General features: G+C 39.3%; 1 protein-coding gene across 2 annotated transcripts in view; it reads left to right on the top strand.

Moving 5' to 3' along the window:
- Positions 1-14,845, top strand: part of vldlr (very low density lipoprotein receptor) — a 59,289-nt gene that overhangs the window by 14,661 nt on the left and 29,783 nt on the right. For both annotated transcript variants that reach the window (XM_061061755.1, XM_061061756.1), the window contains exons 3-5: positions 5,933-6,055; positions 11,034-11,156; positions 12,924-13,132. In XM_061061755.1, coding sequence (XP_060917738.1) covers positions 5,933-6,055; positions 11,034-11,156; positions 12,924-13,132 — 455 coding nt within the window. The remainder of the gene's footprint in view (positions 1-5,932; positions 6,056-11,033; positions 11,157-12,923; positions 13,133-14,845) is intronic.

Below are 14,845 nucleotides of genomic sequence, written 5' to 3'. Positions count from 1 at the left end.
CTTGGAAAATCAAAGGGGAAAAAAAAAATCAGACAAGACCACATACATTTATTGTAATGTTACAATCACAGGAGAAAGTATTTAAGGTACATTTGTGGAACATTTGATTTGGGATCAAGCTCCATATTTGAGTAAGGATAGACTGTCGTACCAGAGTTCTTCATTTCAACCTCATAAGATAGTGGAAATGTTTTTCAATGGTTCGATGATGCAGTATTATTCCCCAGCTTAAACATTTTTATTGTTGCCTTATTCATAGAGTTTTGCAAGTGGTTGACCTCCAATCTCTAGGCAGATTTGTACTTGTTGGAGAAGTTTTGATTTTAGAGAAATGGACAAACACGTGTACAGTGTGATGTCACAGGACTGTGGGAAACTCAAGCTCACTGAAATGGAAAAAGAAAACAACAATCTGTCTTCTTGCTAGAAAGCTCAATTCAGCTGGAGGATATTCATTCTATGTTCTAGTGTCATTGGCAGACAAATTAAATGTGTTATTTACTGAAAATGGTCTTTCCTCACACCCAAGTATTTCTTATAAATACCTGCTCATTATGTGGAACAATCAGAGCTTTTTAAAAGTCATATACTGACCTGATTGGTAGTGAATGTGTTCATGTCTGGTGAAGAGCTCTGACTGAATCATCAGAGGTAGATGTTTCTGAACGTAGCTCGCTCAAACACATTAATTGCAGTCTGAACTTTAGATGGTCTCTTCTGTGAAACAGTAAGGTCACTACAGCTTTCATATCCACTGAAATGTGGTTTCTCTTATTCCTCATCCGATGTTTATGGTTTGCACACACCACTTCAGTTAAATGTATCTTTTCAAGGATAAATATGTAAGAGGATAATGTTAAGATGTTTATTTAAATGCTTCTGACAGTGACAGCTCTGACTGGAAGCATTTTGTATTCTGGTCCATCCATCAGTTTAATTCTTGTGACATTGACGCTTAGCTTTGAAATTAATCGATGGATAATCTTTCTTGTTCTGCTGACCATCACATCCTCAGCAGAGACACTCTGGTGTCCCTCCTTTAGATGATGGTGATGCTGACTTTCCCTTTTATTTCTGTATTTTGCCAGCTCCACTGTAATTCTGCTGGAAACACATGGGCGGCTGTAAATCGTAAATTTACTTGTCGGTTAAGGCATACATCTGCAGGGTTGTTGGCAAGAAAAAAATCCAACCTACCAGTGTTGTTTATACATTCAGAGCCTGATTTGTCTTATTCCTCTGTGACTTTTATGCCTATTAAAAATGCATCAGTAAGACACACTGAGGCACTAGGTGACATGGTCCTCCATTACCATGAACCCAAACACTGTTGTTAATTTTTAATTCCACATAAAACATCCTGCTGCCTAGTATACATGCTCCAACACCAAGCCACTACTGAAAACTGTCCACTTAAGATGTACTTTTGTTTGCTAAATACATTACATTTCACGGCTGTGGGGAGTCCTTTTTATGAGACGTTAGATTTATTAAGTAAATGAGCTGAGCACCCTACAGACAAGCCCCTATCTTAATCTGAACATTCAAAAACCAAGTCAGTACTGTACAAGTCAACTATGCAAATAATAACTCCAGGAGAAAAGAAAATACAGCAGCTGTATACCTGCACTTTCTTTCTTTCTTGGCTGCAGCTAGTACACTGAGTTATGCAGGAGTAACAGCATGGCAGGTTGTAAACTTAATAGAGTCTCAAAATGACCCTTCAGCGCTCATCATTTATAAGGTTTTACTGAGAGCTGAATTGTCCGACGGGGTCTCCTTCTCTCTGAAAACAAGCAGACTTGGTGATTAAAAGCTGGTAAACACACTAAAGTAGTTTCATGGTAAAAATAACAGTTTCTTCAGTGGGTTTCCTTGGAGGACAAAGACTGTCAGAAGGGGCTGTGAGCTGAGCTGCCGCTAGCCTGTCTTACTATACCCAGCTTTGTTTTTGTGTTAAGATTCCATCAGTGTTTTATTTTTTACAAAATGTCTACCTCTGAATAAATTACAAATTTGAAAAAACAGATATGTAAACTGATCAAATAGTCTATTAATATCAGAAATCATTGGGTGCTTTTCAGCACACCTTTTTGTTTTTGCCAACTTAAGACCACTAGCCCACTCAGAATTAATTTGCTGTTTACATGATACAGTTCTGTGACTTACGACTACTAAAAATAACAAAACCATACATGCCACCACAGGTCTTATTCTTATACCATTGATGCCATTTCCTCACTTATCAACCTTCTCCAAAGTGCAACAAGCCACTGTTAGGATATTTCTGTCTGCAGTTCTTTTAATGTGGATCAGTCATCAGCTTCATTGCATCTGTTCCTTTGTGGGCTGTGGATGTTTTCTATTCCACTGTTGATGTGGACTGGAGTGTGGGCGAGTGAATGACAGTCCATCTTTGTTAAAATTGAGCACATTTTCCTGCACAAGTGAACAATATGTAAATGAAGTTCTGGGAGAATCATGAAAGGTCAACTCACAGGGAGCTGGATAACTGTTAGCACTAGCAAGGCTTGTGCCAGTATTTAGATGTTTAAGTTGGATTGCAGCCACATATGAAGTGGTGCAACAACATTTCATTTAAATATCTGACAGCATGAAATGATAGTGATGAACTTTTAGACCGTAATATTCAAAAGATAACTCCAAAGCAGCATTATAATAAACTGCAAAAACACCTTTTTATGAACCACTTAAACATTTAAAAATGTGTTTTTGACAACAGGGAGTTGTCTGTTTGCTGACTTCCTTCATTTTGTTTTCTGCCTTATTTCTACTCACTTCTGTTTCTGCAAGATAAGGAAGCTCCAGTGGCAAAAAGAAGGATTTGTAGTGCAGATGCTGCCTTTGCGTCATGCTTTTTGGTTCTTATCCATACTGACTGTGTAAAATAAAAATACAACTACAGTCCATCCTTTTGATGCTACTGGATCACAGTGGTGGTAGAAAATGCTGTCACTGAACTCCCTAAATGTACTTACCAGCATTACTGCTAATATAGTTGTTATACTAACTAGGAGAAAGTCAAACACGGCCCACTATGCGTTTCATTTTTAGTTGTAATTCAGTATAAAGTAACTCCAGACAGCGCAGATGGAGCTTGTTCTCTTAATTTCACATTTAGACAAATGTCACATGGCAGTCAGAACCCATAATGTTAGACTGTCCTCTCCAGGAGCCATCCCAGAATCCTTTGGGGCAGTGCGACCCGGTGATGGGAAAGGTAGCAGATAGAGCAGAGCTAAATATGGATTTGAAATGTGTGTGTGTCCCAATACATCTCAGATCTCCATTTTCTTTTTTCCCTCATCTATCTGGGTCATATCAAACTGGCTGGCAGGGAGGGAGGAACGAGGAAAGGAAGGAAAAAGATTTGTACAGAGGATTGTACAGTAGGATGATATGGAGGGAAAGAATCTCGATAATCAAAGACCTTCTTCAGATAAACAGGATTTCATGAAGTAAATAAATTGAAGTGTATCAGTTGTAACTACCTGTGCTCTAATAGCTGCATGAATCAGTCCAGTATTGTTTTCATTACCATGGCAACACACCTTTCAGATCTTTTAAAATAAAAAGCAAACTGGGTTCAGTTAGGAAATGGTAACAAATCCGTTTGAAAAATATGTCGCAGACATTGATAATCTAAGGCTGTTTGTTAGGATTTATTTTACTGAAAGAGATCTATCACTCTGCTTAAATTAACTTGTCAACAGCCAGGCAGTTTGTGAAAAGCAGCTCAGCTTGCGGCCCCTCCTGAAGTCCTGCGACCACAAAATGGCCTCAAAGAAAAATGAAACTGTTTTAGTCAGTGTTTTGGAGAGGAGGAGAATTGTGTTGATGGGAAATAACATCAATTGCAATTTCTTGGACATTTCATTTTCAACATCAGTCCTGCCGATTCTGATTTTGGCCAGTTCAGATTTTCTGTCTTTAAAGAACTATAATTGACAGAATGTTTTATTCATCTTTATTTAAAATGATACAGTCTTGAAATGTATGACAGACAACTAAAGCACATGACTAACTACAGCCTGAAGTTTACCTTCCTGCACCCTTTGGTTTCTTCAGACCCCTCCATTACCAGAACACTAATCCCATCAAATGATGTATATCACAGTTTTTATGGAGATTTATCAATGAAGAAATCATTGTAGGGATCTCTTCTTGGCTGTAATGCCCGGCTGTACATTTAGCAAGGGTAGTTATTATGCTCCTTGAGCAGCTGGAAGACATTTTAATGTGAAAAACCCGCAGGAAACTGGAGGCAACTGAAAATAAGTGTTGGTCAAAGAATCTGGCCTAAAAACTGAAAGTAGTACGACTTGTGTTGTAAGGTTGGAAATTCTTGGCAGAAATGTTCTCTGTAATTTCTCCAGGACAAAACTTAAACATTGAGGAAAAGTGTGCCTAAACTTCTAGACAAAACAGATTGTGGTCTTCTCTGCCAATCATTTGCTTCACTTCTTCTCTGTCTCTCACTGTCTTTGAGATCAGAGCTGCTCAAACTTCCAACTCAGACCCAAAACTGAGGCACAAAGGCCTGTTAAAAAAAAAAAAAAAAAATCTGAATTTAAAATTAGTTGATAAAGGAGAAGGTTCCTAATGAGGCCCGCTGTGACTTGCTGCTGTCACGGCTCAAACCGAGGCTGGATGTTTCTGGGGTACATATTTGTATTCTGGTCAGAGAAACTGAGGAAAGGCCTCAAGGAGACGCTCAAGTGTGTGTGAACATGGAGGTGCTGAGAGTAGAGGGGCTTTGTGTTGTTATAGACACTTCAGAAATCCATGAACAACTTGAAGTACATCTCTCCTCTTGTCCTCCCAACCAGAAATACCTCTTATCTGGACTTTCTCACTTCATTCATTACAGCCAAGTTGTAATCTTTGTCGTGTTTGTCTTGTTCCCTTGATATGCACAAAACTACCATACCGCTAAGATTGGACTGGATGAGTAATGCTTTTATATATAATCTTGGTTGGAAGTATAATTGCAGGAGCCCAGTGCTTATTAGAGCTTGCATGATTAAATGTGTCTGAAGCTGTAGGAGGCAAAATGTTTAGTTGGTGACCTTTAATTCTGCAGCTTAAACTTAAACTCAGCTGTTCATTTTGCAAAATCAATGGGACAGAAAATGCAGTGTCACTTTCCTCTGCATGCAAAAGAAGATTGACCCCCCATTGGAACTAACATTTAAATAATACAAATAGTGCCTTGATTACAGTATAGTATCTCTTAATGTTGCTAATGCTTATAGCAAGTCATGTTAGGAAAACCAAACCAAACCTGTACATTGATCTGGACTTAACTTTGAAGACGTTGTAAATAAAACTTGGAAGAGCTAAATCACAAACATTGTTTTTGAATTGTCTCCACAGGGTGTCAATATAGGTACAAAATGTCGGGGATATTTTGTTTGTCATTTAGCACTTCTAAGAAAAACACCATGGGACTGAAGTAAAAAAAAATGTAGCTGCAAATATTTTGTAGCTTATTTACAAAAAGAGTTTGGACATTTTCAATGTGACTTTGATTCACTTTGTCCTTTAGAAGTGTTTTTTATAATGTCAAATACATTAAAAAGAATATATACATTGAGAATAAATACAGCAGTCACATCTCCAGGGGATATGTTTGAGTGAATTTAAGGTTTTAGTGTTAAACAGAAAGCAGCACATCTGAAACTGCTGACCTTTTGAGGTGGGTGGAGAGGGGGGTTTCTGGGGATTGAAGTTGGTTTAATTACAATACATATTCCTGTGGTGTGCCAGTAAAGCGCTGGTCTTTCTCCCCTTCCCTTCTTATTATTCATGCGTTTCTATTTCTAATGTGAGATGTTTGATTAAAGAAGAAGAAACCTCTCTTCCCTCTTCTCTGTGTAATGAGTCCATCTATCTTTCTCTCCCCCTCCAGTGAGAAAGACTTGTGCGGAGCAGGACTTTGTCTGTCGAAACGGCCAATGTGTCCCGAAGCGATGGCACTGCGACGGGGAGCCGGACTGCGAGGACGGATCCGACGAGAGTCTAGAAATCTGCCGTGAGTATCCTCTGATGGACTTCACACAGGTCTAATGCAAAAGGGTTCAAGCTTAGTTGATGCTGGAAATGTTGAAATATCTCTTTATTAATTTGACAGGTATCATGATACAATAATCATTAAGGACAATTTTTTTTTGGTAAAATGTCACATACCCCCCCTCACCACCCATACATATACACATGCACACACACAGACACATACATTACAGTAACATAACCATACCAGGAGGCAAAAAGAAAAGATGAGCACAAAACACAAACAACAAAAAATTAATAAAGAAAATAAATAAAAATAATAATAAAAAAATATAGAATAGTAAAAATTAAAAAAATGATATAACAGTGATATGTATCTATTCCTTCCTTCTTGCATTGTTATACAGGGCATAGATAATCAACTGTCCTGTAGTGTCTTTAATTATGTTATATAATTGAGCACAGGGCCCCAGACAGATACACATTTTTCACATGAACCCCTCAAGTTGTACTTTAGTTTCTCCAAATTTAAGAACATCATGAGGTCCTTTAACCAGTCCGAAGCTTTAGGGGAAATGGTGACTTGCATTCCAATAATATTCTTCTGCGAGCTAGAAGAGATGCAAAGTCAATGTTTACCACAATATACTAAACTATTCCTTAGTTAATTTGAAATAATACTGTTGTTACAGTTTTAATGTAATTTTAAAGGGTTAACATTTTGACATCCAAAGAAGTTTTAAACACATTTTAGTGCCTTTTTTTTATTTATTTTTTTAAGCAGTGCTTGTACACTCGGTTCCCCTGGAGACTGACCATTATGAGCGGCTTTAATTACTGCAGTCTCTGTGGCTGCAGTGATGAGTGCAGATTCAGGCTGAAGCAGCAAACGGCGAGGATAACACGACCTAAAACACTAGACCGTTATCACTCCATTTAGAAGGTGTTGGCTTACTGCAGATATGTGATGACAACGATGCAACACAACAACCTTAAAACATCTGTCCACATGCTTTAACTAGACATATTTTTGATGATCCAGGAAAACCTGTGGTTAACTATCTTTTGACAGGTTTAGCCAAGTAAACAATGATATTACTGAATTTAAAATAAAAAAAAAGCCTTATTTTGCATATTTGAAAAATGCTATACCTGAATGTTAGCTCAAACGTCTGCTTACTACGCTAACTTTACGCAGGAGCTTTCAACCAACTAAGCTTAAGAACTGAAGTCATACATTTCTAAAGGCTGCCTCCTTAAAGTCACATATTAGTAAGTCAAATCTCTCTAAATATTTTTCTTTGCATCATTGAACACAGATGTTTGAGCAGGCTGTAGACTTAATCGCTTAACAGGGTTTCAACTGAGAGCTGAAACATTAGCAGACCTAACATAACAGAGGTCTAACATTAGAGGTGGGAAAAAAATGGTTTCATGTAAAATCGAGATTCTTATCCTGACATTTTAAATCGATTCATAACGTCCAAAAAATCTATAATTTATTTTTGGCTAATCAGTCACTCCCTGGTATGTGCTAAGGCTAGCTCTTTCACTCAGTAGATTGCTAAGTGGAGCAGCAAGATATTCAGCTTGTCTCGTAGATCCTGAAGTATGTACTAATTCAAAAATAGACTTTGAATCCTGACTCCAGAATGGTTTTGAATGGAAAATATATTCTGAATCGAAGTTGAAATCGAATCGTGAGACACCTAAAGACTCCCAGCCTTATAACACGCTCTTCCACAGTGCTTCACAGACTAAGCCAAAGTGCTTTCAGCTTCCTTCTCTTTCAAAGTCATTTTTAATATTTAAAGAAGAATTACTGTGATACTTACAACACAAAGTAAACGGCTGGAAGAGATTAAAAGCCAGCCCCCTGCCACAGCTAGCACTTGTGGAAAGCTGTGGTAAATATGCCTCGGACAGGTTAAATCTGGCAGATATGAGAGTTTGCTGTGTTGTTAGAAAAAGCATCACTTAATCAAGCCTCTGAAATGTTCTCAGATGAATCCCACTATTATTAACAGAGCTGATAAAAAGCTTGACTTATGACAATAAAGTTACATTAAAGCTGTTTCCTTAAGGTCTAAAACACTTAACAATGTTTACTCTTTGTGCTGATTAAGAAGCTGCATACTGTATACAAAAATCACTTTTCACCATGAGAGTGCAGAGTAGAGCGTTCCTGCTGTGTCTGAAAGTATCTCACTGTTGCAGAGATTCAGCGAGGCACTTAAAAGCAGCGAGGGGGAGTCCCCTGCGAGCAGTCCTGTCAAATAAATAAGTTGTTTAAGTGGAACTAAGGGGAGCTGCAGGCCTTTAAATGCTATAACTGTGATGTGAGGTTATGCCGACATGCTGGTTGTAGATAAGAGATGATGGAAAGTGTTTGTACTGAAGTTGCTTTTTTATCGAGTGTCTCCTGTCTTCACTGTGCCGTTGTAAAGACAAATGGACTGTGGCGTCTCCTCAGGTAAAAAGATAAACATCAGAGGGAAGATGAAGCACTTCATCACACACTTGTTGGTTTGATCTCCACCCAGCTCCCTGAAAGCTTCCTGAATACTTAGAACAGCTTTTTATGGAAAGAAGGTGTCTTTTAAAAAAAATCAATTTCAAGGTGCTGAAAGTAAATACTCATCATGACGTCTGAGTGCCAGGATGAAACCAGTATCCTCAGTGGAGCAGGAAGAAGGCTTTGCTTGGGGGGGGGGAAGAAGCTGTTTTATCAAGCTTTTCCTACCAGTGAGAGCTCTGCTGTGTGAGATTTAGCATCATTTATACACAGCAATGAGAGAACATATGGAAAAGAAGAAATACAACCCATAGTGTAACAACCAATTCAAGAGCCGGACATTTAAAGGCAGGGTTGGTCATTTTCTCCAGATCCACTTTTTAAGATTTTGGTTTAAATTGTCTTTAGGTCCTGATAGAAATTAATAACTCATGTTCTCTGAAAAAGGAACAAAGAAAATCCATCATCTGTATCAGTTGTAAGCCTGTAAAACTTTGACGCATCTGGACCAATGGTGCTTGGCATGTAAGTGAGGGGGCGTGGCTTTAGAGGGAGCACAGAGGAGAGGGGGTGGGTGTAGACGGAGCACTGAGGGAATGCTTCTTTCAAAATCCTGCTAGTTTTCAAAAGTTACCAACCCTGCCTTTAATATGAAGTATAACTTGCAAAGCCTCTTCTCCCAGTCGGCGTAGTCATACTTGCCGAGGCAGCAGACATTTTCACACGTGCATGATAGGGTTACAGCTCTGAGTTTACACAGCGTTGACCTCCTTTGGTTTTTGCTGCAGTTTTTTCAACACTGCAAGTTGAGCGTGCAAACCTGAAGGCAACATTAATGAATAAGTACTTGGAGGTAGTTCTGTCTCTGGATGTTGATGTGATGCTGCCAACGCGAGAGTGATGCATGTTGGGTTGTTTAGGCCCCAAAGTTATTCAAAGCCACTAGCTGTACGGTTTGCCAAGGCTTTCCAAAGTTTCTGCAGTGTTGAAATACTAAATATATTTGCTTCAGAGCCAGGAAACAGCAGCTGGATAAGCCTTTAAAATGCAGTGGAAAATACAGAGGAAGAGTATTTATGATCTAATATTACCCTTCTACCTCGGACAATGGAGCGCTTGTATGTCAACACAACAACTCAAATGTATTTTCATCATGGTTAGATGCTGAGCTCGGAGCTGAGCTGCCGCTAACTAAAGCTCAGTTTGTTTGCACGATATTATTAAATCAAGGCTACCGATGAGTACTGAAAAACTAAGAGGTAGTCTGCTGGAAATGTTTTGATGTTGACTAACAGCCAGGACTTTTGGAAAATTCTGGTGAACAGTCATCATACTGGGAAAAAAATGAGACTCGTGTAGACTGATGCATAAGTTTGCTATTATGCAGAACTGAGAAATAACAATCAATAAAATGATGAAGCTTCATGATAAACAGCCTGACAAAATGCTGACTCTTATACAGCTGTGTGTGCTATGTGGATTCACTTCCCTCTTTTTATTTACATATAAGTGTCTTGGTGACAGCATGAATAACAAAAAGTCCTTCAGTTCTTATTTGATCTTTCCCTCTTTAATGACAGCCGGCTGTTCTTGTAGAGATTAAACGGTACAAACTGTGAGCATGTTTCAACCTGGAAGAGTGTGTCGGTCAACTGAAGGTCTTGAACAGTGTGTAGTGTGTGTGTGTGTGTGTGTGCATGCATGTTTTTTAGAGGTTGTGTTAAGTTCCAGTCATAGCTGCCGCGGCATACGTGCAGGTCAACCATGCCACTATAGCTGTTATATCACTGTACTGTTTGACCAGCTGTTACACATGACTTGGCAGCAGTGAATGGAATCTAAAGAGAGTGTGAGTAAGTGTCTGCTGACACTGTCTGTTGTGTTTACATCAGCTTTCTTACATCAGTGTTAAATTAAGGAAGTGAGCAGTGCTCTCTGTTCACTTTGACATCCTGGTTTTCTTTTCCTCAATGACTGAGTCCTTCATTAACACCTAAAGTAACAACCTGCGCTTCTTAAGAACGTTTGGGCTTTGCTTACACATGTTCACACTGTTGCTGTCAGCTGGAAAATTTTTGTCTTTGTAAACTCCTGTGAGAAAATCCACCAAGGTTTCAAATAGTCTGCAGTGTGTGATTAATCAGACAGACAGAAAAGTGTTTTAATATTGTTCAAACTATCATTCAAGCCTCTATTACCCTGTGGTGGGTTATTTTAACAGATATAAATAAGAAAACAATATATATATATACTCTCCTAGAGGTGCAAAATGCAGCAGTGAGACTCCTTCTAAAATCCAAGAAGAAGAACACATGCTCAAATTTCTAATGACATTACACTTGCTGCACATTCATTTATTTGAGGATTGATTTTTGTTCTTCAACTTGCAGCTCTTATACCTTTTCATGTCCTGCCCTTACAACATATATCTGACGAATGCAAGAATACATTGTGAACGTTGTGTTTTGTGTGTGTTTCCATGCAGACATGAGGACGTGTCGCGTGAACGAGTTCAGCTGCGGAGCGGGCTCCACTCAGTGCATCCCCGTCTTCTGGAAATGTGACGGAGAGAGGGACTGTGACAACGAAGAGGATGAGGTCAACTGTGGTAAGAGGACATGCACAACAGCAACAACAACAACAACATGGGAGGGATGTTTATTATGGATCTCACTCAGAATTTAGAGTGATCCTCTTTAGTTAAAATATAAACACACACATAAACACGTGTCAATAACTCAACAGACTTTGTTTCAAAGAAAACAGGAAATTACAAACATTTAACTCTGTGATAAATGTGTCAGTGTTTCTGTCGAGATCAATAAGTGGAGATGTCCACATCATGTCAGTGATCGATGAGCACTTGCAGGCAAAGGGCCGTGATGACCTATGATGTGGTAATTTTGGTAATAAGATAATTCCTGACCTTGAGTTGATGAGGAATTGATGGATCCTGATAGCGCAATTAAACAAGGCCACATTTCATGGTTGCATTTTGGGAGGTCTTCAACTTTCCATATGTCCCTGGAGCTCCTTGTTTACTGAATGATTTTCATAATGAATCATTCAGTATACTCTCAGAAGCTTCATCTGTGATCTACAGCCTTTTCCATGATTCACCCTGTGTAGGCTCTCTACAATATTTCAGAGGTGATGGCTGTCCGTAAAACTGCTGATCTTTACTTATCAAGCTTAAGAAACAGCTTTCACCCCGACGTGTTCAGTAATTTTCATCCTCTGGCTGTTTGTCCTAAACGTTGTTCAAAATAAACAAAGTTGGAGCCTTTATTGAAAGGCATGTTATTCTGCGTGGACAAACTCAAATGATTGGATCTGCCAGAAAATGCTGAAGCAGTCTGAAGTATGCTGCACATTTTTCATCCCGATCTTTTCATTCAATTATTTTCTCCACCTCTGCAGTGTTTTCCAGCTCCTCCTGGGGGACTCGGCCGTCTCTAAATGTTTTAAAGGAGAGAAGGAAAGGGTTCATTCAAGTAAAAACGATTCAAAATAGAGGACGATTTTAAGCCAAAAAACTCTATAAAGAATCTTGATTACTGTCAATGACTAACATATTGTACTGTTAGCACAAATGTAGAGTGATGTAATCCACTGTGTAAGTCTTGGAGCTTAAACAGTCTGATGAGTAAGCACACGGCATTACTGTTTGGTTTAACTGATACTGCAGAAAACATCAGACATCCCCATCTCTGATTGAAGATGCTAATCAGAGAAATGAGCTGCTGCTACAGCAGGAGACAGTTTTTATCGTCTTCTTGTTTGCTCACATTAGATTCAGTGCTCCTGATGACCTCTGTGTCGCAGGATGTTTTACTGCGTTGTTGTTGTGACGCATGTTTTCAAGCTGTGACCTTAAACCCCACATACTTGATAAAATGAGCTGCCACTGGTCCATGTGAATATGAAGCTTGCATTCTCTAAATCATTCAGGCTTGTAAGACTCTCTCCTGTTTTATCATAAAGGGAAACATGATACTATCAGAATCTCAGTATGTAAGTGTATAGAAATGAGGCAAGGTCACAGTGTGTGGACACAAGGCATCCATCGCTGTGCAGTTTTTGACCTCTTGTAGGTGAATTTATTTCTTTTGCAAAATGATGCGCATACACAAGCACATGTGTAACATGATGGCACAGTCCTGTCATGGAGCAGCAGCACTAGTTGAAGGTTTTTGTTGTGAATGTGAAAAGAGATAATGAAAGGTTCATTCTCCTCCATATGGAATACATTCTCTAAGATGATAAATGATCTTTTCAAATGGCTTGTTTGACCTTGTGTCTGCAGCGGCTGTTACCTGTAAACACTGTCACAGCGCTCTCATTTTATTTCTCTTCCCCAATCCTCCTCTTCCAGGTAATGTCACCTGTGCTCCAAACGAGTTCACGTGTGCCAGCGGCCGCTGCATCTCCAGGAACTTTGTATGTAACGGTGAGGACGACTGCGGTGACGGCTCTGACGAAGTAGAGTGTGCTCCGTCCTCCTGCGGTCCCAGTGAGTTCCAGTGTGGGAACTCATCGTGCATCCCGGCCAGCTGGGTGTGTGACGATGACGTGGACTGCCAGGTAAGAGAGGGAGAAACCCCCAAAAACTAAAACGTAAACACATCTATACGCTCTCAGAATATTTAGTGTACATAATCTTCACAGACTAATAATCCTTACAGAAACTCTTGGCTTGCAAAGATTTTAACATGATTGTTCAGTGTCTGAAAGATGAGAAAGAATGGTGAATGGACTTGAGCTTGTGTAGATCTTTTCTAGTCATCCGACTGCTCAAAGCACTTTTATATCGCAGTTCTCATTCACACACTGATAGAAGGGGCTGCTATGTAATGTGTCCATCAGTATTATTAACTAATCTGATACACATTGACACGCTGCTGATGTAGCAGCCAAAGAACACTTCACACAGAACCTTCTGGTTGAGCCATGACCGACACTCTACCACTGAGCCATGGATCGCTGTAATTTGAAGTACTGCACCTGTTTAAACACCTGCACAAACATCCACACATCCAAAACTTGCCAACATACTCTCATAAACGAGTAGAGCCTACTATAATAAGATTTGTAATAAGGGTAGGTATAATTAGCCAAAGCTTCAGCCTACACATTTAAGGTCAAGGTCAGGTTATTTATTTTATTCTACTATTTCTACGCATATTCCTAATGGAAAACTGTATATGTGGACCGAAATAAATGACTACTACTACATATATGAACCTGGTTTTGAAGACACTATTATCACTCTTGTGTTTTGATATTTTCCAACTGAGGGTAGTAAGTGTTATGATCTTAATCTTGTTGTTATAGTTGAGACCTTCAGGTAGAAAAGGCCGTGTACCCTCTAGACTAAAAACATGTGGCTAGATCTGCTGAAGGTTCAATTCCCAGTATAAGTTGTTGTCATAGCTGAACAGACATGTTATTCATGCTAAGTTGCTTGACGTCTGACTCTAAATATCCTCACTCTGAACTTGAACCTGATGTGCGTATTGAAGCAGAACAAGATTATCTGTATCTGTCACCGTTTCACCTCCGGGCAGGAGAAAGCAGTCTGAGCGTGACCCGTGGTGACCTCTGCTTTTACTGCCTTTCTACTCTTCACTTAATAAAACTGTCAATATGTATTCAACCTTCCCTCTGGGTAGGATTGAATACAAAAAAAACCAAAAAAACTCTGGTCATCATAGTTAAAGCTTGATTCCTTATCTGTCAACTTTAGCTCACTAGCTGACAAAAATCTTTTCAGGTTAAATTATGACAGATTAAAAACACAGGACATGACAAACACTAAAAGTATCCAGATGGAAACATTTTAATGACTGATAATAACTCTTAATCGTTTGCATCTTACAGGTAAAACAGGATTCAGGCGTTTGACGTGGTGCTGAACAGAAAAAGGAACGCTTAGTTTAACATTTAATTAAATTGCCCAATCTGATTCAACTGATGCAAATCTGAGCAGAGCAAAGATGCAGCTGCTGAATAAAATACAAAATGATCGTTGTGGAATTAACTGGCATAAAAGAAAACCCTGTGCATACACACACACGCATGGACACGCACACACAGGTTCTGCAAGCTCGATCTTTATAACACCCGTTGGTTATTGACCTGCCGTATACACACACGCATGGACACTCTCCACACACACTCTGACACTCCTCACACATTTTTCACACATGGCAGAACGGGTTCCACTGAGTCTGCGATTTGCTGCGTACCTGTTAATTGGCTGTGTGGTTATCACTGCCGGCCGCACAGGAATACTGA

This window comes from Labrus mixtus, chromosome 17 (genome assembly GCF_963584025.1).
Source record: "Labrus mixtus chromosome 17, fLabMix1.1, whole genome shotgun sequence".
NCBI classification, from domain to species: domain Eukaryota; kingdom Metazoa; phylum Chordata; class Actinopteri; order Labriformes; family Labridae; genus Labrus; species Labrus mixtus.
This window is presented reverse-complemented; position numbering and strand designations above follow the sequence as displayed.